This window comes from Eptatretus burgeri, chromosome 7, assembly GCF_056783735.1.
Source record: "Eptatretus burgeri isolate ZD-2024b chromosome 7, Ebu_testis_v1, whole genome shotgun sequence".
NCBI classification, from domain to species: Eukaryota; Metazoa; Chordata; class Myxini; order Myxiniformes; family Myxinidae; genus Eptatretus; species Eptatretus burgeri.
In genome coordinates, this window is record NC_140967.1 from 64,568,965 (window position 1) to 64,595,414 (window position 26,450).

The window sequence follows — 26,450 nt, forward strand, 5'->3', positions numbered from 1 at the left end:
TGGTTCAGCGATGATGTCAGAAAGAGAGTCCCTAAAGTTCCTTAAGCTTTGTCTTTACTTATCAACTCAGCCACAGTAGAGACAAGACCATGCCAAGGAGAAAGTTTTCAAACCTTGAATGCTCTAATAATTCAAATCAGAGAACATACTGCATTATGCAGTCGCTCAAAATAAGAATATTGGAAAATGGATTTTTTTTTCATGAAAGTGAGGCGTTTATAGACTTTATGAGCATGCTATGTGTAATGTAGCTTTTGCGCTACATACACAAAACTTCCAAATATAGCTCCACCTTCCAAATATCTGCCATTTGCCACCCCCAAACCACACTCAGCCATGTGTGCCAGCGACCTTCACGTCACCAACTCGTGCCTGCTTTAAGTCCTCGCCTGCCCCTTTGTTAATGGTACAAGTCTGGTATTGTGGCACCATAAGTGGGGAATAGTTTATTTGTACACAAGTTTGCATGTCCCTCCCATCCCTCTCTGTGTCTGTTAACCACCTGATCTGTTCCATGTTTATTTAGCGTCTTGTCTACCCTTATCACCGTGTTCTTTAAGGAAACCATTTTAATTGTAAGATATGTTTTCCCACATTTTGCCTTCTGAGAGCTTTGGGAATTGTCATTGTAAAATTTAAATGCAATTTAAATTAACAAAAGTGCAGCGTAAATTTGATAAACTCAGTGATCTTCAAGAGTAGCAAAAACTCCTGGCATGATGGGTACCCCATCGATGTGACTATATATGTATATACATGATAGGATTATACATACATATATGAACAGGGTGTCCCAAAAAATATACAACTTTTCATCTGCAAAGAGGATGGTCATAACATATATATTTTTAAAAGATATATGGCTGATTAGAAAGCTTGAACGTTGAAGTTTATTGTACCAATGTCAAAATTTCCACCAAAATTTAAATTTTTGTGTAGAATCGTCGTTTTCGTTTAGACCACATGTTCGACGTAGGCTCCACGTTGTCCGATCACTGCCTGCAAACGCGTTGTCATGTTCTCCATCACTTTGGGAAACGTTTCCTGAGGAATGTTCTGGATTTATCGGTGGATGTTTTCCTTCAGCTGATCAAGAGTCTGAAGCCTAGGGTTTCCATAGATCCTGTCCTTGAGATACCCCCACAAGAAGAAGTCTGGAGGAGTCAGGGTAGGGGAATACGGTGGCCACTCAACGTCTTCGTAGAGGGAGATAAAGCAGCCCTCAAAATGTTGGTTGAGAAAACGCCTTGTTTCCCTGGCTGTATGGGGCGGTGCCCCATCCTGCTGGGACCACTGGGTTCTCATCTGGATCAGGTTGATTCTCCTACGGGCCTGAGTACGTAGTTCAGGCAGATAGAATTCCTGAATCATTTCGCGATAGTTCCTCTGGTTTACCGTGCAAGTGCGTCCCTGGTCATCTTCAAAGAAGTATGGACCAATTATCCCATAACAACCAACCGCCACCCACATGGTGACTGAGAACAGATCGAGGCACCAGTTCAGTTGATGCATTACCAGGATTTTCACTTCCCCAGTACCGAAAGTTTTGCTTGTTTACCTCCCCGGACAAGTGAGGATGGCATTCGTCCGTCATGTGAAGTTTTTTGAGGAAGTCTGCATCTTCCTCCAACTTTCCTGAGAACCAATTTGCAAAGTCTTGTCGTTTGCGTTTCATTTGATCAGTAAGCACCGTTTCCGTTTGAATTTTGTATGGAAAGGCATGAATGTCTTGGCGAAGGATCCTCTGAACGGTGCTCTTATGAATGTTTGTCTTGGCAGAAAGTCATCGAATCGATTTTTTGGACTCTGAACGACCGCCTGTCTCACCTTTTCCACATTTTCTTCACTACGACCTGTCCTCTTCCGACCACTGTGACCCTTGTGAAGGTCACAGATGGTTCCCACATTGGTAAACTTTGCGATGGTGCACTTTGTTGTCCGAAAGTTTGGTGCATGGCGCAAGTGGATACCGAAATGTCTCGAGTTTTGACGTTGCACCTGTATGATACTTTTCATCTGGTGCCAAAGTTCAACAATTTTCGTCCGTTGTTGTACGGTCAGTCTTGGCATTTTTCTGGCGCTTGCTTGGTATCAAAATAAACTTCAGGGTCTCTGCAACAAGAAATGAAGCATTACTGACAAAATTACTGCTTTTTTAGGATCAAACGAAGCATTTTAAAAGTTGTATATTTTTCAGACACCATATATATATATATATATATATATATATATATATATATATATATATATATATATATATATATATATATATATATATATATATATATATATATATATATATATATGTATATATATATATATATCCTTCCGAGGTCGGCGAAAGAAGAAGAAGAAGATATATATGTATATATATGTGTATATATATATATATATATATATATATATATATATATATATATATATATATATATATATATATATAGGGTCTCCGGGTCAGATTGCGGGAGAGTGTGTTGGGGTGGTGCTGAGGTGTCGTCCACCAGACGGTGATCTCCTTGGGTTAACCTGAGGCTGGCCCTTTGGGTGGGTGCCTGGAATGTCCTATCCCGAAGAGAGGATGATCACCTGTCTCTGTTATCATCTGAGCTCAAGTATTATATTTGGACATCGGGATTGCAGCACTCTCTGAGGTTTGGAGACCAGATTGCGGCGAGATAATGATGGGTGGTTACACCTACAATTGGTCTGGTCACTCTGCTGGTTAACATGCCCAAGGAGTTGCTGTAGCTGTGTCCAATAAGCTGACTCCAATGATAATTGAGCTAAAACTGGTCAACAAGCGTATTTTGAGACTAAGGATTTGTCACTGCTTGGGTGTCATTTCCCTGGTCGATGTATATGCTCCGACTGAGGCAAGTGACCTCACCGTGCAGGACGCATACGATGCCACACTCGAGTCTGTGGTTGATCAGTGCACAAGGCTGTTAGGGTTAGCTGTTTAAAGTGTTTGATTCAGTGAATTGGGATAGCCTCTGGAGGATTCTTGGTCTTCGTGGGATGCCACCAAAACTGATCGATCTGATAGCTGAACTATACTACTAGAGTTTGTCAGGGGTGTGTCCTGGCCCCCACACTTTTTTAGCACTTGCATGGACTGGACTCTGGAAAGGATGTCGGAGAGATCATGCTGCAGTGCATCGTTTGGGAATGTCAAGATCTCTGAAGTTGATTTTGCTGATGATGCAGTCATCTTTGCAGACACTCCAGATATCCATTTGGGGGGCCCTCTAGGTGCTGAATGAGGAGTCGGAGCCACTGGGATTATGGGTTTTTTGGGTCATAACTAAGATCCAGACTTTCAATGACATCTTGGATGCTGCTATCCTTTCTGTACCTGTTTGTGGTGAGGATGTTGAGTTCGCAGAGAGATTCACTTACCTTGGCAGTGATATTCATGTCTCTGTTGGCTGTGAGCCAGAGGTCAACAGACGTCTGGGTCGGGCCAGGGGAGTCATGGATTCACTAGATCATGGGGTGTGGCACTGCCGGTACCTGTGTGTGAGGACGAAAGTCCGAGTCTTCAGGTCCTTGGTGCTTCCAGTCTTGTTCTATGGATGTGAGACTTGGACTCTGACCAAGGGATCTGAGATGGAGACTTAATTCCTTTGGTACCAGGTCTCTTTGGAAAATACTTGGCTATCGCTGCTCAGACTTTCTGTCCAACGAGCGGTTGCTGAGAGAGACTCAAATGAGATTTGTTACCTGCATAGTCTGTGAGCGTCAGCTGCGGCTGTATGGACATGTGGCTCGTTTTCCTGACGCTGATCCTGCTCACCAGATTCTCTCAGCAAGGGAACCTCATGAGTGGAGGAGGCCAATGGGCCGACCACGTCGGCATCTCAAGGAGATGGGGATGGCCCAGGCATCTGCCTCGGGGATGGTCAGACGGAGGCCTCTGGAGTACCGGCGGAAAGTGGGCGCAGCGACGCGGTTCTCTGGCGCATGCTCCCATACCTGACCTGATTCCACCTTTAATTATTTATTTATATTCACTTTGCCTTCTCCAGAACCATCACGGACTTTGAATCATTTATTTATTTCTGTACACTCCATCATTTCCACGACCTCCAACCTGCACACATACCACCATTAGTTATTTACTTATTTATATACCTTTTTCCATTCTACTGGGTGTGTCACAAGTCGCATTTCCCCATATATTTATTATTATTATATATGTATATGTGTTTAAAGACCTGCTATCACACAATAGATGACTTGAAGCATGGTGTACGGAATATGTTTTGAATTATTTCGAAAAACAAAAACATTTTATGTTCAATATCAAAGATTACATGTAGCATTTCACTGTAAAATGAAAATGATAGTGCACACACTGACATTCTTTACACTTAAAATACCATGTTTATGCAAATGTAATGGAATGTGAATAAATACAGCTATATAGTTGTCCATTTCGCTTTCATATACATATTTTCTTTGACATACATATTCATATATTTATGTATATGCACATGACATCATCATCATGTCATATTCAGTGTGCTTATTTTGTTGAATATAAAAATATAAAAAATATAAAAATATGTGGCAGATATAAGAACAGGACATACAGTGTCAGGACACTATTCGATGTCGCTCTCCTCAGCTGGAACCCATGTATCATCACCGTTTCGGGGCCTACTCCAGTACAGCTCCTCATGGGCTGTCCCAGCAGTGCAGCACACACACACCACCAAGCGACATCAGCCCACATGCTCACCACCAGATATCATTGACCAGATATAGATCCCCAAAGACCTGCCTTTACAGGTGAATGGAATCACTGCACTCGCCTCTGCCTCCAAATCCAGAATGAGGCTATCTCTCTGCTGACTCCTGTAATTGCATCACAGTATTCTTGACTTGCTTAGATGATGCTCCAATCATCTTGAGATACTTCAGCATAGACTTTGCCACAAAACCCCTACAACCCACTTCCACTGGTAACACATCACACATATACCCACGGTCATCACACACTTCTCTTACCTCTTCATACCGACACAACTTTCTTTCATATGCCCAGTCTACATTTCCTTCCCATGGTACTGTCAGCTCAACGATGATAACCCTTTTTACCACATCAGACCAAATAATTAAATCAGGTCTTTGTTGTATGACTGCAATATGAGATGGGAACCTCAGCGCTCTGTCCAAATCTGCATCTACCTGCCAGCACACACCTGGCTTCAAAATGCATGCTGCCCCCTTGATGTTGCTTAACCTTACTTTCTCACTCTCCTTTATGAACGTCATAATGATCTTCTCTTTTATGTCTGATTTGTTTTCCTCATCACCTTTTTGTAACCTCGACAATCACTCGCAAAACCTGGTTATGTCACCAAGTATACCTGGCTAGAGATTTCGGGCAACCATACAGTACATGCTCTAATGTCTCTCTTCTACCACACTTGGTACATTCTACTGAATCAGCCAATTTCCATTTCGCCAGATTCACCACAGTTGGCATCTGGTCACACATTGATTTAAGTGCAAAGATTAGTCGCTGTGGCTCCATTTTCCACAGCGATGCCCAGCTAACCTTCTTCTGCACAGCCATCTCCCATGCTGTCCATGCTCCTTGCTGAGGTTGACTTATGGCTTGAACCGTTCTTCTCTCCTCTTCCATATAGTCCTTGAGCCCAGACCTCAAATTTGGCTCACGACTGCCATCAGGAGGCACCAGACTTTATAATGCATTTTAGATAGCTATACATCTGAGTAGTCCAAAAAGTCCATGTGGACTTTTCTATGTGGTAGCTTCGTGCCAGAGCACACCAATCTTTATCACTACCCCCCGAATGACAAAAATGAAGGAAAATAACTGATTTTTTCTTAGTGCTGGAATTATTTTCTTAAATTTTTTACAATATAGCTAAACTATCTTATATATTATTTCCAAGTTTGTGGTTTCGTGTCGCGCTATCTTCGACTTTGTTCTGTGCTCGAGTAACGTGATATTCGGCTTACATTATCTCAAAGACTATATGAGGTGCATGGTACAAAAAAAAGTAAATAAAATGGTTCTGAAACAGTGAAATCGTATTCCACTTACTGCATTAAAGTAAAATTACTACTGATACTCTGCATCAGTTCCTTTCTCAAACACACCCACCCCAACATGTCGCGCAGAGCGTGGGTTATGCTAGTGTTTTATAAGATACTCTTTTGTGATTATTAGATTCATATATTACTCTACTAAATGTATAAACACGAGTATACTTTGGGGATTATCTTTGTAATCCATTCATCATTTAAAAAGTGCTTCAAACATTTTAAATGAGTCAATACTGCAACATATATACAACTTTAAACAGCATTGTATTGTTCTATAGGCCTTGGTGGAAAATGTACCATTATATACCACACAGTTTGACACAATAACGATAAAGGTCCTGATTTCCTTGAGATGCACTACAAAAGGCAACCACCACCACCATGTCACATTATCTACTTCTATCTAATTTTCAATAACACCATTAGTAACCATTCTAGTTCTGTAGAATATTTATAAGTTAGTTGTGATAATTGTAAACCTTTAGTTTCCTCACTGTAAGTACCAGTACACTATTCTTCATCACTGTCATCATCCTCATCTGAACTGTCCTGTTCCATGGTAAACTCTGAGTCACTTTTCATATTGTCACATGTTTGCAGCTTGCACATCTCTGTGCATTTAAGCCCATTTGCCATGCACTGACAATCAGGATGACTGCATACTCGTGAGCATTTGCATGACATAAACTCAAGCACAACATCTGGGGCAGGTGGGCCCTTCATCCATTGAATGATAAGTTGCCCTTCTTCATTCAGGACCCAACCATGACCTTCAGGACTTGGGATGGATGGATAATTATGTAGGCTACGACGCCATATGCAGGATTGGTAGTTTGCCCTTAAAGCATGAAAGTAAAATCAGCTTCTGTGCTTGATAATTCAAGTGGCTGCAAAACTGGAGGTCCTACTCTTTTTCCAGCATTGTATGGCTGCAACATCTCTGATGTGGGGCTGATGCAACGTTTCTTAGATTTCTCTATGGTTGGCAGAACATCAGGCTGTTTTACAGGCATATCTTGTACATTGTCTTCCTGTAGTTTTGGAAGGCACTGCACAACTATTCCATTAACCCTGTGAGATGTACCTTTCCCACTCAGGATTTCTTCATCCCTATCTATGTTATCCCAAACAACATTGGTTGGTTCCTCAGGAATAATGTTGGATGGAATAGCTACCCCTTTTTCTTCTCCCATCTTCAGCTTTTGCAAGCATTGAGCTGTGTCAATCTCCTCCAGTTGACTATATGACACTCCATGCCCAAATCTGTTAAGAAATTTGATAAATTCCCCATTGCCAGTAAGTGACTTGATAACTCCTGGTAGCAGTATGTGTTTTGCTGGTTTAACCCTGCCTACACTTACAGCAAACACGTAATCTTGAGCAAAGGAGTTGATTAATCTCTGCACACGTGCAGATGGTTGTGTGTCATTTTGTGTTTCACCTGTCAGAAGCACTCTGAGAAAGTCAGTCAGATTCAGGTATGGGAACAAAATCATTGTCCAGGTTTTCTGGGGTTGTTGGCCATACATCAGGTGATTTACATTTCTTTAGCTCAGCTCTCAGCATAATAGTGGGGCAACTTAGCATAACAATTTTGCATTTTGTGAGGAAAGCACCAAATTTGGCACACTAGGATATTGGGAACAGATTTGGATATTGGGCCATCTCAAATTCAGCCGCTGATGGCTGTGGCAGCCATTTTCCACTGCCATCAAAAATTTTGAGATGGCCCAATATCCAAATCTGTTCCCAATATCCTAGTGTGCCAAATTTGGTGCTTTCCTCACAAAATGCACAATTGTTATGTTATATTTAGCTAAGTTTACCCACTATCAGGGCACATTTTCTTGCTGTTTGCTTAGATTCTTCAGATGTGTAAGACTGTAGTTCTTCTGCCAACCTAATGTTTTCTATTGCCAATGTCATATTGGAAACATTATTTGGCATGACAAGAAGCTTTCCCTTTTCATTAAGAAAAATATGGAGGGTACTGCCAAATTCATTCTCTAATTTTCTGCGAATATGGCCCTTGGTGTGTTGTTTGACCTCGTGAATCCCAAGTGAGTGTAGGATCTGTACAAGCTCACAAGTCAGCTGGATCAGAGACCACTTTGGGCTTCAGGAAGAGGTTAGATCATATGTAGTCAAACAAAATATCATATGCATCAATCAAAGCTTGATCATAATGATCATCACTTGAAGATGTACATGGATTTGTCGAAGGTTTGTCAACCTTTCCCCTTGTGTAGTCTCTATAACATGACTTATGATAATGTGCCTCAGCAGCAACTAATTCTCGGGATGTTATGGCTAAGATTCTTCTGTGCATTTCTTTTCTTTCTTTTTCACTGACTACTTTTTCTTCTGCAATTTCTCTAATCTTCTCGCCAGATCAGAATTCAATGGATTGGAATAGTCTCTCGTGATTTACATCCTCTGATATATTTGCCCTTCCTTTGACAGAAAATACACTTAAGTGCATGCACTCTTGATTTGTTGTTCCTGCCACCATATACTACAGGGTGCCCCAAAGAAAACCATGAAATTTTAGATTTTGAGATTTATTTTGCCATATTTTACCATATCAATAAACTAACATAAATTTTCTAACCGTTTTTTTATTTTATTTCAGAATGCAGCAGTTATCAAATTTGTATCTTTGTTTTACACTACATCTAAGTTTGCTTTTGTTTTCTTGACAATAAACTGTACAAAATTTCCTGGTTTTCTGTGGGGCACCCTGTAGAAATAATAATAAAAAAAAATTGTCATTTTCTTTTATAATTATTGTCTGTTAGTGCTTTTGGTCACTTATTTAAAGTTAACTTATTTAAAATTAGTAATATTAACATTTATAACTTACCCATGCTTGTCAGGCTATACAAATACATGTACAATAAATAAATATTAGATCCTGAAATATAAGTTAAATTTGCCATTCCAGCTCGCATGCTGGCACAGCAATTCTGAAATCAGAATTATGCTATTTACATGTATTATGTCATTTGTCAAATTTCTATATCCTATTTAGAAGTATGATGCCAATTCATGATTGTATTAGGAATATATGTATTGTTTAGAAATTTGCAACAACATGTAGTTAGTACCAAACATCAGTGAATGAAACAATGAACTTATTTACCCCCCCCCCCCCACCTCGAATAAAATATGCATTATTTTGTTTCCAAATAAGAATTTTCATATTTATTGAGGATAAATTCAATTGTGTGTAATATACAATAGAGGTTAAGTATACATTCAGACAGTATTTCATGCATATAAACTCACAAATTATTGCAAACATGCAAAACACTGATATTTGCAACCACCCTAACATGGCTGCAACTGGCAAGATAATATATGTGGAATAGCTCACTTAAGCTACCAGCTTGGAAAGTCTACATGGTATTTTTTTACATTGTATATGTATATGAATTGAAAAAATATATCAAAGCTTGGTGCCTCCAGATGGCAGTCAACAAGCCACTTCTGTGCTTCACACCAAGCCACTGGCAGTCACCAAGCCACTGGCTCAATGACTAATACATATAATCTCTTCGATAACCATCTCTCGTCTCCCACCTGCACTCACTTGGGGCCACCGTTTCTGTTCTTTCCAATCAAATCCTTTCTTATCTTTCTGTACTGCCCCAATGATTTCCTTCATTTGCAACCTACTCTGCACATCTTCAACCATCCTCTGAACATCCCACTTAGTTCCCGTTCTTATCTTTGGCCCGAGTTGACTGATCACTGGGTCTTTTGAATCTTGCAGCATCATTTGGAATCTGGCTTTCCCAATCTTATATTATTCAGCTAGTGACTTAAATGGCAGCTTTATCTTTGAACCTCTGCTCCATAACACCAAACTAGACAACATTTTTGGCAAACCCAACCATTTCCGCATGTATGAATTTACCATATTCTCCATCCTCACCACTCTTGTTAGAGCAATGTCATATATTTGGAGAGGCCAAAAGACACGAGGCAACAACCCAAATTGGTAGCACCATATCTTATACCTCCCTGGCAAGCCACAACCATCAATTCCAGACAGACCCTGCACAAGTTGCTTCTGCACCTGCATTCCCCGATGCCTATCTGTTAACGGTTGTGCATACCATCTGCCAAGACTCTTAACTGGCTGTTATTTCAATGTAGGGATTCTATCCCCAGCCACCACAAAATGAACCTCTTTCACTTTACCTTTCTTCATGTAAAGACTCCTGCTCTTCTTTGGCTTAAATTCCATCCGGCTCCATTTAATGAGCTCCTTGAATTGCTTCAACAGCATTTTAGCTGCTTCCAACTCAGGAGACAGAATGGTGATGTCGTCTATAAAGGTCCTTCCTTATTGGTGGCTGTGGTTTTTCCCCACCTCGAACTACACCAGTTGATACTCCTTTTGTCCCACGAATAATTACTTCCATAGCCATAACAAACAGCAGCGGTGAAATCACACACCCCATTGGTATGCCTACTTCAAGTTCCTGCCACTTCGTTATTTTACTTCGGTGAAGAAAAATGCATAAAAAAGCCATTGTAATATTGGACAGTCACCTCCCTCAACTTGTTGGGGACCCAGAAAGAAAATCCAATGCTTTGGCAATCAGGTGATGCTGCACTGAGCCATATGCATTTGCCAGGTCCAGCCATATACTATAAAGATCCTTTTTCTCTTGCCTTGCATATCGGATAATGTCCCAGATCATCGCCACATGCTCGAGACACCCCGGAAAGCCTGGCACACCTGCTTTTTGTACAGATGTGTCAATGTATTTATTATTTACCACAAAGTTGACCAGTCTTCTCGCTAATACACCAAAAATGATCTTACCTTCCACATTCAATAAAGATATTGGACAAAATTGAGATATCTCCTTCGACTCCTCGTCATTGGGGATATAAATCCCATTTGCCAAACACCAACATTCAGGTATCAGTTGTTTCCTCCAAACAACTCTGAGCAGCGACCACAATACTCATAACAGTCTTGGACACTTCTTGCACACCTTGCACGAAATCCCATTCAGACCAGGGGCACTCTTACTTCTAGCTTTCCGCACGACCTCTTGAATTTCTTATAAAAAAATATATATAAATTATATTTATATAATGGAATGCAAATGCAATGGAATGTTAATAAATACAGCAATATAGTTGTCCATTTCGCTTTCATCTACATATTTTTTTGACATGTACATATTCATATACTTATGCAAATGCACATGACATCATCATCATGTCATATTCAGTGTGCTTATTTTGTTGAATATGAAAATATAAAAAAATATAAAAATATGTGGCAGATATATATATATATATATATATATATATATATATATATATATATATATATATATATATATATATATATATATAAATATCTATCTATCTGAGTTTCACTTTTTATCATTTCATCTCCAAGTAATGAGACTTTCATAATTGAAGAATTACTTTCCCTGATGCTTAATACCATCAATGGTGCTTTCTGGTTGTGATTGGTGAATGTAACACAATGTGTCCATGTGGCAGATGGCACTTGTTGGAGCCAAATACAATCTGGCCGCACCAGTCACAGTCAGTGGGGCAAGTGCCAGCACATAAGCCGAAAGGGCTTCAAAAGTCACCAAGTGGATGGAACAGTTATATGTTACACTGATGAACTCAAAGAAGGGTGAAACCAGGTAAGTAGCTTTGCTTTTCATCTGCTTGGTGACAGCTTTTGACTTTGCCTCACATGAACTGCTGGATTCCCTTCGGCGTTTGTAGGCATAACACCGTCATGATGAGGTCATCATCACAACATTGGTCCATGGTCCAAGTCAGGAGACTTTCATAATTGCAACATATATATATATATATATATATATATATATATATATATATATATATGTATGTATGTATATATATATATATATATATATATATATATATATATATATATGTATATATATATATATATATATATATATATATATATATATATATATATGTATGTATATATATATATATATATATATATATATATATGTATGTATATATATATATATATATATATATATATATATATATATATATATATATATATATATATATATATATACCATTTGCATAGCATGCATGCAATAGTTGTAGAGGGTAACACGACTTATGAACGCTGCAGTCGACCGACGTACCACTGTGCAGTATTTATTTATTTATTTATATCCACTTTACCAGACTCCTCCCTCCATTCCACCTTGCATTATTTATTTGTATACACTTTACCATCTGCATTACCAACACAAACTTTGAATTATTTATTTATTTATAAACATTTCACCATGTTTCCCATCAACATAACATAGATTTGTTATATGAACACATATTGCAGTGTTTACGTGTATACTTCAATTTAATAAAATAATAATGTTAAAGATCGTTTAAAAGTTTTTTTTGGAAGTTTTGACACTACTGATTCAATTTCAATTATACCCCACACTATTTAAATGTTCAAGTACTGCAAAACTAGAGGTTCTTGTAAATGCAAAGAAGGCGATTTTTGTTTTTCAGTGTTCAAGTCTATAATTCAATTAAAAAACAAGAAAGATTTTAAAAGTCATATAAATAAATTAATTCTAGAATTTACTACCATTGACGCAGTGTCGATTACACCACCCTGTTTAACACATTTTATCAGTTATTCGTGCCTGTTTTTTGTGTCCTTTATGATGTCCCTCCTTAAAAACAGAAAGTTTCCTGTTTGAATGATTCTCAATTTTGTTTGACTGCCAGACCGGCTCAAATTTGCTGCTTGCAGATCTCGCTCATGTCTTTTTTTATCTTTTCTCAAGACAGCGTTGGGTAAGGTGTTTTATGAACTCTCTAGTTTATACAAGCACCAAGGCTCATGACAGAGTTGAACAAGATGGAGTGTATGATTGACAAACACAATATGAAGCAATGGGGAAATAGGAGAACAAAAATGCATCGATGCATCACACCACAAAGAAAGGAGTTGCAGATGAAAAGAGGCCAGGATCTCAGTAGATGTATAAAAGCTCACAGGTAGGAAAGGGAGAGACTACGAGGTGGTGGTGAGTAGTAGAATTGAAGTCCTGCATGGAGGAGCTCGAACCAAGAGATTCTGGGACACAGTTCCACATGTGAACAGAGGTGAGAGTTACATTTAGACTTACAGAGGGTAACAAGTTAAGGATTTCAGGTGGAATGCATGTAACCTGCAGTGGCAAGTGGCAAAGGTTGAGCAGACACATTAGAGGACATATTTTAACTATCCTAAGGCAACCAAAAGAAAAACAAGTTCGAATTGCGAACATACCCCATGGGAGTTCAATCGTAAAACTCTCAGGTGAGCGATAGCACGTACGACAGATAGTTTTGAAATTTGGTAAGATTTCATTGCATCAGAAAAAGAAACCAGAACACCTCACAAGAGTGAGACTATTTTCATATCATCATTTGCGACTGAATTTTGTATTGGGCATCGCCCAGCGCATTTAATTTTTTTTTTAAACAATTTTAAGAAAATGAGCTGAAAGGGTCGGAATGGCACTTTGTGCTCAGTTAATGCCTGGGGAATGCTCTCCAGAATAAACCTGTCAAATTTGGTTTGGTTCCGTTCACTAATAACCGAGACATAATAATTTTAAGAAAATGGGCCAAAAGGGCCGTTTCTCGGCCCAAAGGGCAGGAATCGCACTTTGGGCTCAGTTAATGCCTGGGGAATGGTCTCTAGAATAAAGCTGTCAAGTTTGGTTCGGTTCCGTTCACGAATAACCGAGAAATAATAATTTTAAGAAAATAGGCCGAAATGGGCCATTCCTCGGCCCAAAAGGACGGAATCTCACATTGGGCTCAGTTAATGCCTGCATATGTTGTTGTTGTTCTCTTTCGGCTGCTCCCGTTAGGGGTCGCCACAGTGGATCATCCGTTATGATCCGCATACTGATTTGGCATAGGTTTTACGCCCAATGCCCTTCCTGACGCAACCCTGGTCGCCTCTTACGACACAGGGATAAGGGTTGGGTTTACGCCATGATTCTGGGCTGTCCTATACCCTCTCCTAGCGCGGCCCAGCACAGAGCTCCCGTCATCAAGCGATCCTCCAACCCAAGCCTCCGAGTAGCCGGATTACAGGCGCACGCCACTACGCCCAGTTAGTTAATGCCTGCACATGTGTGTCTAGTATATGCCTTTCAATTTTCATCGAATTCTGTTCACGAATAATGGAGAAATAGACGTTTAAATGAACAACTGTACACAAGAAAAGAGAGAACGCGAGCGATGCTTAGACCCCGTGGGGTAAAAACATACTCCAATCAAATTGATGTTGATATGAAATCCATGTACCTATCTGAATCAACGATACCTTCAATTTACTTGTATTCCATTGTATGATCATAATAAGTATATGTCTGGCCTCACGCACCAATAAGGTTTCGACTTAATAACCGTCAATTGAAATGCATTGATTTCACAGTTGCAAATTATGTAGAAGAATATGAACCCTTAAATGATTGCATTTGCAATAGAAAGGCTTGTTATAAAAGGCTGAGGCCATTGCCAAATATGAAGAAATATAGTGTAGGTTTGGTGACCTTCGTTGGTGGGGGCATTTGCTTACTGATTGCTGGCACGTGTGTTAAACTGCAGGTAACAGCATATTGCACACGGCAGCAGACAGTGTTACTAGTGCTGTGCAGAAAGCCAGCCAGGCCTTGAACGAGCGAGGTGAACGGCTTGGGCGAGCAGACCAGAGAACGGCTGAGATGGCAAACAGCGCACATAAGTTTGCAGAAACTGCGCACAAGGTGACATGTAATAACCATCACTGACACAAATACCAGGCTTTAAGTTTGCTGTTCAGATTTGCAATTTTTCTTTTTATAAGCAGGCTATGCAAATGGTGGCTGCATCAGAAGGGGGTTAACAGGGTTATAAAATGCAGTCGAAAAGCACCATCCCCTTGTTCTGCAACGGTTGGTCATGAGCTTTCTAAAGTTCCACTAAATATGAAAAGGCACAGACGGTGCCATTACAGAGTGGCCATATTCTCATAACACTGAAAAGTGGATTTTTTTAATTTGGGGAAAAAATTACTAATACACAGTGTTCCAAAAAGATCTTGACAACTTTGGTTGTTAATATATTTAGTCCCACAAATGATGCAATGATACCCTTTATTTTATGATACAGAAATTTATAAAGTTTTCTTTATTTTCAGGTCTGGTGGTTTATTGTAAATAAAATGGCGACTCCGCAGGAGAAAGCTCAATGTGTCGAATGGTTCATCGAGACAAGATCCGACATGCAAGTTCAGCTTAATTTCCTTACAAGGTATGGAAAGGAATCTGCCATCACAGACTAGTATCAGAGAGTGGTACAAAAGATTAAAGGAGACGGGAAGTTGTCAGAAACAGAAAAGTGCTGGTCCACAAGAGAAAAACCACAAGAGCAGCAAATGTTTACAAGCACATGAATCATTTCAACAAAGTGCCATAAAATCAATTTGATGCGCATCCAGATAACTAGGACTACCAACCACCACTGTACACAGGAATTTGCATGAAAGACTGAAGCTTTATGCCCATAAGGTGCAGATTCTGCTGGTACTCAAACCAAATGATGGATCCAAACACAAGGCATTTGCCTTGGAAATGCTCAGTCTCATAGAGGATGATAAACATTACCTGAAAACGGTCATATTCACAGAAGAAGCTTGCTTTCATGTATCAGGGAAGGTCAACTGGCACAATGTGAGGATCTGGGAGTCCGAAAACCCCCACTTGGTCATTGAACACATATGTGATAGTCCAAAGGTCAATGTGTGATGTGGTCTTCTCCATGACCGCTTGGTGGGTCTGTTTTTCTTTGCGGAGGATAGTGACCTCAACAATTTACTGGAACATGAACATGTTGGAAGGATTCGCCTTCTTACAGATTGAAGACCTGAAACTCAATATCATTTTTCAACAGGACGGTGCTCTCCCTCATTGGGCCTTGATCAATCGAGCCGTCCTGAATGAAAATTTTCCAGATCGCTGGAATTGCCAAGATGGACCAACTGCCTGGCCCCCATGATCACCAGACATACCCCCCCCCCCTTTGATTTATTTTTTCTGTCGGGGTTAGTCAAACATGTTTTATGGCAAACCTGCCACAACATCAAGGTGGCAAACCTGAAAGATATTTGTTCTTGGATCACAGCTGCATGCACACTGGTAGACGTAAACATGCTGAGCCGAACATGGCAAGAACTTGTGTACCGCCTTGATGTCCTGTGCGTGACAAACAGAGTTCGCACTGAAGTGTATTTATGGTGTGCACAAAACTTTCAGTTTCTGTATCATATGAACCAAAGGGTATCGTATCATTTGTGGTTCGAAATATATTAACAACCAAAGTTGTCCTAGTTTTTTTGGAACACCTTGTAGATTAATGTTCTGATGATGAATGCAAGTGTTGGCAAAGAGGGTAAAACATGATAGATTATCTCAATTGACTGATAAATTATGAGGTTTTCAAATGCGTTACTAACATTCTCTAACAAAGAAAACAAGAGTTTTGTTCCCACATTATTACAGATCATTTATGCACTTTTTTATCGAAAAAAAAACCTTTTCCACCTCTTTCTTGTTCTTGCTGTCACTCATGCATTGGGATGGCAGGATAGCTTAATACTGTGTGGACTCACCTCCAAGTTGTCAAGCATGGGTTCAAATCGCAGCCCAGCTATAAACCATCATCCTGGTGTTTCGCAAGCAGGGCGAGGCATCAATGTCTGTGCCATCCCTCAGATGGATGTTAAACTGGAAGCCCATGTGCTGATGTTAAAGGTCCCACATATTTTTTTTTCGCGAAGAGAATGCAAGTTATTACTGACACCCTGACCAAATTTCAAGTTCTTTTCCTTATTACCGTTTGGAATCCAAAGGCAAAACCACCAGAGAGAGAGAGAGAGAGAGAGAGAGAGAGAGAGAGAGAGAGAGAGAGAGAGAGAGAGAGAGAGAGAGAGAGAGAGAGAGAGAGAGAGAGAGAGAGAGAGAGAGAGAGAGAGAGAGAGAGAGAGAGAGAGAGAGAGAGAGAGAGAGAGAGAGAGAGAGAGAGAGAGAGAGAGAGAGAGAGAGAGAGAGAGAGAGAGAGAGAGAGAGAGAGAGAGAGAGAGAGAGAGAGAGAGAGAGAGAGAGAGATCAGAATTTATTTTGTTTATCCTTTCGAGGCAATATAGTGTGATTATTTTTGGGTTATATAATTATCTATTGTTGTACTTATTCAATTTTGTTGTTGCTACAGCTTGCAAGCAAATACAAGAACTGATGATCGCGCACTGCTTCTGATCGCGTCACTGATCTATCATTGGTTTCCTCCAAAGCATTTGGGTCGACAAGTATTATTTTGTTACTTCTCATGTCAATGTCATTGTTCGCAAATATCCTTTCCACATGCACAAAAGTATTTATTCTGAATCATCCATGCCAATAAAAAGTAAACTCCCTGTGCATTTCATTATATAACTTGGGGACATATAACAATGTGTGGTGTGTTTTGTAAGTAAAATTAAGTGTTATGAAAGTATTGTTCAAATAAATTATTTTCAACTATATACTGTATCAAGGAAATTATTATGTTATGGGTATAAATGACATTGCAATTACAGCCTTGTATTGAATCTTGCTTAATTTATCTCCCTGAGCACTCCACTTCCTGTGAATAGTGTTGCTGTGCAAATGGAAATTGTTGTAAAATATTTTCGTGATAATATACTTCAACTGCACTTTATGATCGATATATGTTTTTATATCTGTCTCAAGGTGTGCTCGTGAATATTACCTTTGAGACATTTTTGTTTTATTTACATGTTGTGAACAGGCCTGATCGCTGTGTGCTGCTAATTTACATGTCCTGTCCAATAACCAACATATTCCTTATTTTTCAAATCCAAGAAATTGCAATGCAACTTTACATATCTGAAATGGAGTTCATTTTATACCACCAGTTAAGTCCTTGATGAAGTGTGATTTAAATAATAAGGATTACTTAAAAAGCGGAAAATTCATAACTATAAAATAATTATTTCAATAAGAATTCTTTTAAATATAATTGCCTGTTTGTGTTTTACAATTTTCCTTTTGTGTTTTACAACTTTTACAAATATAGTTGTTCTATCTGTTCAAGTGAAACGTTTCTTTTTACATTGCCGAAGCATACATAACTCCCAGTTGCTATGAAACCCATTTAGATATGCTATTAGTTCATTTGAATTTCAGAACTCAGCGGTATAGCCACACCACCAGATTTGATGCAACCAATCGGCAGATACGGAGATAGAGGGAGAGGTAGAGATCTGAAGAATTTCCTTAAACTGGAATTGTATTTTGACATAACACTTTGAAACAGACAAATTAAAACAACCACTTGCATAACAACTCACGTGACAACTCGTACAACCATCTGAAAAAGACACACAAACATTTGGAGAATTATTTAAGTCTCTACTGTACTCCCCAAAAAAATACACAACTTTCGAAATGATATAATTCGCCTTGACTGTTCAATGTGCATGCGCAGCAATCCCTAGTAATGAGGCCCGTCAGGGTGGCGGGATGGATATCATGTGTGGCGGATAAGGATTGTAGCATGAAACGGCTCCCAGAGGTTTCAAAGAAGTTGTAAATACTTCAAAACTTGCCTGGAAGAAAGAGGTGTGCCTCTGCTCAATGAAAGATTTGGAGAACTTCCTGATCAACTCGCCCAAAAAGTTTATGTCTTGCAGCCCATACTGCAAAAACTCCTGATGATGTTGGCCATGAAAGGCCCCGAAGGATAGTCGACAGACGCGTTCTATCCAAACATTCATGCTTCTTTACATTGATAGGAAGGTCATATATTTTGCTTGTCGGTGCACAGGGTAAGTTTAAAATAATGATATTTACTGTTTGTGTAGGCTGTGATTGCCATGATAAATAGATATATGTACTTATATATTTTTGGTTCTGGGGCCATAAGATAGATTATACTCGATTGTTGCATCAGTTGGTGAAAGGAGAAGCGTGTGTGTGTGTGTGTGTGTGTGTGTGTGTGTGTGTGTGTGTGTGTGTGTGTGTGTGTGTGTGTGTGTGTGTGTGTGTGTGTGTGTGTGTGTGTGTGTGTGTGTGTGTGTGTGTGTGTGTGTGTGTGTGTGTGTGATATCCACTGTCACCGTGAGTTAATTGTATGAACACGAAATGGTACGAACCCGATTATTCCCATTTATAGATATTTTGTGAGTCCGATTTGCATTTAGGAACAACAATGATGGTTAACCATTCTGAAATAGCGACTCAATCTTTCATCTAATTGCTGAAAAGCATGTTTAAAAGAGGAAATGAATCACAGATTTCATGCAAGTAATGGCAGATTAAATGTTTCCATTGAACAGAATTGAGTCACTGTGAACACACATACACACACACACACACACACACACACACACACACACACACACACACACACACACACACACACACACACACACACGGAAACTTTGAGACCTGGGTGGGCTCCGTTCCACCTTCTGAAACCCGCATATGGAGATAACAACCAATGACAAAGACGCCCCATTTGCAAAAGGCCTCATTAAGCATTCATATGTCATTTCAAAAGTCACATATTGTTCAACATACCAAAGCATACTTCTTATCTTCGAAATTCATTTTTATCCAAGTGTCTAAATGATAAGATATTTACGGATGAAGTAGTTGAGATATAGTGATTTATTTTGTCTTTATTTTTTATAAATGTAATGGGGCAGGCTTTGTAACAAGCATTAAAGCTTCATGAGATTATTTTGGAGTTAATAAGAGACCAATGCCTGATTTGTTTAAATGGCGAAGCACTTAATTCCAGGCAAGATCACTGCCAACAGGTCCCAGATGACTACTTTCTGGCGAAAAGAGTTCTAAAAAAATTTGGGAGACGATAAAGTGGTTATGTGAGAGCTGAGTGCAGAACAACATAGATTGCTTGCAACATACTTCTCGGTGAAAAGGCTAGTGGGGGATAAACCGAAAAGTTGTTGGACAAAGGATAAGTTGTCAAGGCTTGCAGACAGAGGAGTGAGTCTGAGACGTAAGAATAAGGTTCTTTGGAGTTTGGACAATGACCAAAACTCATGATGATGACTTTAATGAGGCTTGACAGAAGATATCCAAATATATTAAAGAAAGTGCAATCACTGTATGTGGCCAAATGAAAGGAGGAATATTTAATGGAAAGCAGATATGGTGGTGGTCCAACAATCTGTACAAGGCAGTAAAGAAGAAAAAGAAAGGTTTTAATGATGGCAGAAAGTAGGAGTAGTGGAAAGCTATAAGCTGCAAAGAAAAGATAAAAAGAGTGGCGTCACAAGCCAAGTATCAGGCATATTCAAAACCTCATATGCAGGATTACTTACGAAGGAAGGTGAAAAAAGGAAAATGCAAATTTGCAAAGCTATGGCAAGGCAACATGAGAATCTACGAGTTGTGAAGTGTGTCGAATAGGAAAATGGGAGAGTATTGGTGGAAGACGTTGAAATCATTCGCCGATGCAGGCAGCAACTTTGCAATAAACTGCTCAATGAAGAGAACCCAAGGACAGCAATGAGGGAAACAAACACAAGCACCAACCTCAGAGAGCACTTAAGGTAATGAAAACTAATCAAGGCACATAAAGCATTGGGTCGCGAGGACATGGTAATGATGACAAACCTCTTCAAATTAACCCTCCAAATTGTAAAAATGTCTGATAAGTGGAGGAAGAGCACACTGGTCCCTGTCTTCAAATATAAAGGAGATGTAATGGGAAAGAATGGCGAGAGAATGATTAAGCAAAGACTGCATGGATAACTCGAGGACAGTCAGCCATATCCTGTGAGGTTAGGTTGGTATCGAGGATCAGCCTGAAGTCCATTCCTACTTACTTGACATGGGTAATTAGGGGAAAGGCTCCGCATTGGGCATTCCTTTTGCCAAATACATTGTGTTGGGCTGCAAAAATAAAGGTGAGCTGGAAAGGAATCTACCAGCGTGATCAATAATTAAGTCCCTCTTTTAAACGTAGAAATAACAACAGTTGTTAATGTAAATACAACACAAAAACATTTTTTTTCCTGAAAGGCCATTTATTTCCATTTTGATTTGTGACCATTGAATTGCAACATAAGCTCCTACATTCTCAGCACATTTTTTTCAATCGTTAGAAAACATTTTCCACTGAACGCCTATGAAACAACTCCTCTGGCAAATCATCAAAAACATTGCAGATAGATTTTCTAATTCGTCCATGTTAGCGGGTTTGCTAGCATACACTTTTTCTTGAACCCATCCCCACAAAAAAATAACAACCACGTGGGGTTGAATCAGGACTCCTGGATGCCCACTCTATCGGGCCTCATCACTCGATCAAACTGTGTGAATAGTGGATATCCAAACAATTACAAACTTCAATCTGGAAGTGCGGAGGGGCACCATCTTGCATAAAATCGTTTAATCTGTGTCGACCCATTCCTGAATTTTTGCAAGAAGAATATTTTGAAGTATTTTCAAGCATCTCTGCCCATTTGTTGTATTGCAGAGGATGTCAGGTCTAACGAGTTGGGTTAAAGTTAATCCATACCAAACAAGCAGTTTTGGCTGAGTGGCTGCATTAGACTACCATTTCATTAGATGCGTTGAACTGCGTTAGACTATTCTGTGCAGAATTACTTTGACTGTGTTAGACTTTGGCTGCTTATTACAGACTGCTAATTTCCTGACCAGCAATGGAAGGTTATACCTGTTCACAAGACCACCAACATGGAAGAAAGCCTCGTCAGTCCAGATAATGTTATGTAACACACCTGGTCAGTCATCAATCCACTGAAGGAAATGTTCACAAAACTTTAACTGCTGAACATGAGGTTTGTTTGGTTTCCATTCTAAATCTTTCTTCAAAATTTCCACAATTTTCACGATAACGTTTTCCACTCTCTATCACTTCTTGTCTGATCGACTTATTTGGACTCCTTGTGAACACGTCTCATACCCCGTCAATGTTTTCTGCTGATCTTGTGGTGGTATGTTTTGCTGATCTTCTTATGTCTTTGATTAAACCAGTTGTTTTCAGGTTTTGGTGACAGTTTCTATTCGATTTTGGGCCCAAAGTAGCATGTCTTCCCATTTCTTGCCACCACTATCTTTGAACTGCAATTACAGACTGCAAAACCTCATACCGTGTAGCAATTCATGCTCTTTGAGCAATAGTTAATCTCTCAGCCATAATGGATCAATCTGAAAGCAAAAAAAATTGTTATGGCAATAAACAAGCTTTCAAAAAAAGAAAATTAATTCTCTACCTATAAAAACAAGAGAATTTCAATACATATACTAATAATTGTGTGTGTGTGTGTGTGTGTGTGTGTGTGTGTGTGTGTGTGTGTGTGCGTGCGTGCGTGTGTCTCCTCCATAACTCCAAAACCATGAAACGTCACAGCCTGAATCTTTGCATGCATAATAAGGGAACTCCAAGGAAGTGCATGAGTGAAACTTGAGTGTTTGGGATAATTAAAACACTCCTTTTGAAGATAATTAACAGCCTTATTTAATTATATCCTTTATCAGGTGCTCCTCCTTTATCAGGTGTTTTATCGACAGCAATTGGTAATCGCTTGCCAAGCCAGGTGCTCCATTGGAGTGCTTTTTTGAGTGCTTAAGCCACTTACTGAGTGCCCCACAGTCGATAGCAGTACAGTTTGTGTCCCGATCGGGATGTACAGTCAGCAGTTCCTACAAGGTAGAGGTATGTATACGGCACATGGTACATATGCACATGGTACATATACGGACATGGTACATATGGGTAGACTTGGATCTCTCGGGACTCTCCGCAGGTGTGTGGACATGCCATGTTTGTTATGGGTGCCATGGTGGCAAAGTTTCATCCTGTATCTTATGGAGGTTTTATCAGGTTTTCCTGTGTCCTCAGGACTGTTTTAAAGCATTTGGTTATTGGGTTTGCTTTACAAAGGTTATACGTTTCTCTTTGTGAGTCTCAAAGCAAAATATACTTGATAACACCTGATTTCCGAGCCATTTGCCATATTAACGTGTTTTTTTTTAATTACTGAGCCAAATTTTTTCCACCCATCACAGGCAGCTGTTTATAAAGATTAATGTTTGTGCACATCTCCCTGAAACATATATGTGGTGAGATAAAGACACATGGGATATGTTGGTTGGAGAGTACAGGATTGCTATTCATGGGACAAAGACTACAAGTGAGACACGGGGTGGTTTGAGACACTGAAAGAGGACATGAAGAAGGTTTGCATCAGCATGGAGGATGCGTTCAACAGGAATGCTCGGACATGAAGAGCAAGAGCCATGGACCCTGACAAACGAGACAAGGAACAGGTGAAGAAAATTAAGTTAGAATGCAACCAAAATGGAAATAAAAGGGAAGAGATAAGCACAAGAGATTGTGTCTATGAACAATGGAATATTCACATAGAGATGAGAGCGTGAGTGAGATCCAAAGATATCAAAGCAAAGCTCAGCATTTTATGCAAACAGATAAACTGAATAAAACTTGATTCGTGGATACTGAGTCACACTAAATCTGCCTCTTGGGGTTCAAACTTTTACCCACCATGTTTAGTTTGCTGCACAAGAAGTTATGAATATCTAAAGCCTTGACAACACGAGTTCAGGCAGTATTCATGCCTAATAATATTGCTGTTTTTAATGGAGGCAAATTTTAAAACTTCATTGCATTGCAATCAAATGAGTTGTAACCTGTGCAGAAATAATGCGTTCGGAGGGTTATTCTGAAATAAATGTCTCCTATGTTTTCTCATCAATTTTCCTTCCATAAATAACTTTGCATGAGCATACATATACATTTGAAGGAACGTAATTCCTTGTTTTGCACTTAGCCATGACCCATCTTTGCAGACCTGCACCAACATGCTGTAATAAATAACAATATTTTTCAACATCCCATAATAATTTGCACACAGTATCTTATATGCCACCACCTTTGCCACTATTATTTCAATTTATCTAGTGCCTGGTAGACAAACTACCAAAAATAAAAACGTCTCAGCAAATGTTAGTCATCCATAGACTCTCAGCTATAGGCAATTTGAAGTCATCTTTCGGCATTAAATGTTTCAGTACTCAAGATTGGCAGACATTTTCGACTGCTGCCTCTAATTTTCGTACACCTTGCTCAAACTCTTCATGGGTTCTATCTCCTAATACCAAAATTTCACTCTACACGGGGTGTGCTTTGATGTTGCACAGTCCGCACACCAAATTCAAATCCATACACCACGAGGAAAGTTACAGTGAGCCACATGAATAAAGATGGTGCGCAGGCCGTTCCATTTGGTGCGCAGGCCGTGCTGACACCAGACCGACCCTTGTAATACAAAACCACCTCCCGTGCCAAGCGGAATTTTGGTATTAAAATAATTAACCGTGCAATTGCAAACTATGCAGATAAAACCTGGACAGAACAAGGGCAAGGTGTACCTGTAAAAAAGTTGCTAAAAATAAAAGGATGTAGGCATATGTTATGACATCTGTATCACCTTGTTTTGTGTTTTAGGGAGCCGAGGATGATTTAAACATTTTTAAAGGAAAATAAAATAATACGTCATCTTCATTGTTTTGAACCAGTTTCTATATCATACCTAATTCAGAGATGCCCATCTTGTCTAAACCTGATTAGATTATGTTTTGGGGGAAATTAAATATTTTTGTTTAGTAGAAGGTACAGGAGAAGGGTACGATCCATATCCATTAAGATTGACCTGCAAACTGGGACAGCAAAAGTGTCAACCACATCATATGTAGACCAGAAAAGGTGGGAAAGGCATATTTTCCACAGGTCATTAATGGGCCAGCTGGGCTTTTACAAACAATCCATCCATGACATGGCAGGTCCCCTAAAACTATGTCGATTCCTTTATCTTAAAATCCAAATTCTTAATGCTGCTGTCTTCAGCTTGATTTGAACCTACAACCCTGAAATGGCAGCCTCATGTCCTCACCAATAAGCAACTACTGTACACCATTTTTGAAGTAATGAGAGATTTTTTTGAGGCAGGTCTGATGTCACAAGTTACCTCAATGGTAATTTGTTTCAATAACAATATGTTAAGCCATGCTATTTCACTATACACGTCTAATTATTATTTCTAAGTGTAGTTTCATTTAATTCCTACTCAATCTCATTTGACATTACTTGTGAAGTCTGACAGTGGTAGCACATTTGCCTTTGAGCTGTCTTGTCTTCATTTGATTTCCAACCTGACTATAAGCTGTTGGATTGGTGCTTTGCAAAAGATTGCATCTTAAATTGTGCCATCCCTCTGATGGATGTCAAGTTGGGGGCCCATCTGCGCGTAATATTTGGTGGACGTTAAAGATCGCACGGTGTCTTTTCTGTCGAGATTAGGTGAGTTATTGCTGGTAACCTCAACAAATTCCAAATTGCTGCCACCTTCAGTCGGATGCCGTGCCTGGCTAGCCAGTTCGTGACACTTGGGCAAATAACTTTTCCGATTCCACAAGAAGCCGGGAATAATTAGAGCCGTTATATCCAGAAAGTAGAATGTGATTACTTGACCATAAGTGAGTAAGCTGCAACCTAGCAAATTATAGTGTCCAGATATTATGGTGAAGTAGAAACTAGCAGCTTCATCACAAAATCGTATTTGCAGAACTACAAGCATGTGGTCAATTCTTGCTATGATACAGGATGTGGGGCAGAGAAACGGGAGATTTGAAAAACTCAGTTATGAAATAAACATTTTGTATTTGCCAAATTACTAATATACCATCTTAAAGTACATCGCATGCCATTTATTTCTTGAAGATCACATCCTCAAGGTGACCTCTGTCTCTGCACAGGCATTCCTCTCATCTTTCACACGTTTCCATTGACACAGCATAAGCATATCCAAATAAATTCCAGCAATTTTTCGACGGTATGATATAAATGGTATGATGTGGACAAGAGGATTTAAGGAGACGTAGTCGGGTGACATGTAGTTTTCCCACGAAACCGGTACCCAGAAAATCGGTTTTTAAAATCTGCTGTTTCTCTGCCCCACCCTGTATTTTCAACAATTGGGAAATAATAGCTTTTATAAAATCATGCCGATCTGAGCTTCTATGATTTCCAGTCATATCACGTGTAACAAAGAACAGACGCGGATGAGAACATGATTGATATCTCAGCATAATTAAACTAGAAGGGCACTCGGTGGAGCACATAACTCCGCCACGTAATGCCTGATCCACGAGAACATATCGGGCCCATTACATTGTTGAAACATCATGCTATACAGTACTATATCG

General features: G+C 39.5%; 1 protein-coding gene and 1 long non-coding RNA gene across 5 annotated transcripts in view; one reads left to right on the plus strand and one right to left on the minus strand.

Moving 5' to 3' along the window:
* STXBP6 (syntaxin binding protein 6) overlaps window positions 1-26,450 on the plus strand; it is a 247,941-nt gene that overhangs the window by 219,495 nt on the left and 1,996 nt on the right. For all 3 annotated transcript variants that reach the window (XM_085888836.1, XM_085888838.1, XM_085888837.1), the window contains 2 exons: window positions 14,740-14,897; window positions 17,380-26,450. The exon at window positions 17,380-26,450 is cut by the window's right edge and continues 1,996 nt beyond it. In XM_085888836.1, the coding sequence (XP_085744962.1) occupies window positions 14,740-14,897; window positions 17,380-17,403 (182 nt within the window). In that variant the 3' untranslated portion in view covers window positions 17,404-26,450. The remainder of the gene's footprint in view (window positions 1-14,739; window positions 14,898-17,379) is intronic.
* The window catches only part of LOC147023422 (uncharacterized), a 63,457-nt gene that overhangs the window by 35,946 nt on the left and 1,061 nt on the right, over window positions 1-26,450 (minus strand). Inside the window, exon 1 of one of the 2 annotated variants that reach the window (XR_015060176.1) lies at window positions 14,711-14,779. The exons of the other annotated variant lie outside the window; for it this stretch is intronic. This is a non-coding gene — a long non-coding RNA (uncharacterized LOC147023422). Of the gene's footprint in view, window positions 1-14,710; window positions 14,780-26,450 lie in introns of those variants that run through there. 2 annotated transcript variants of the gene reach the window in all.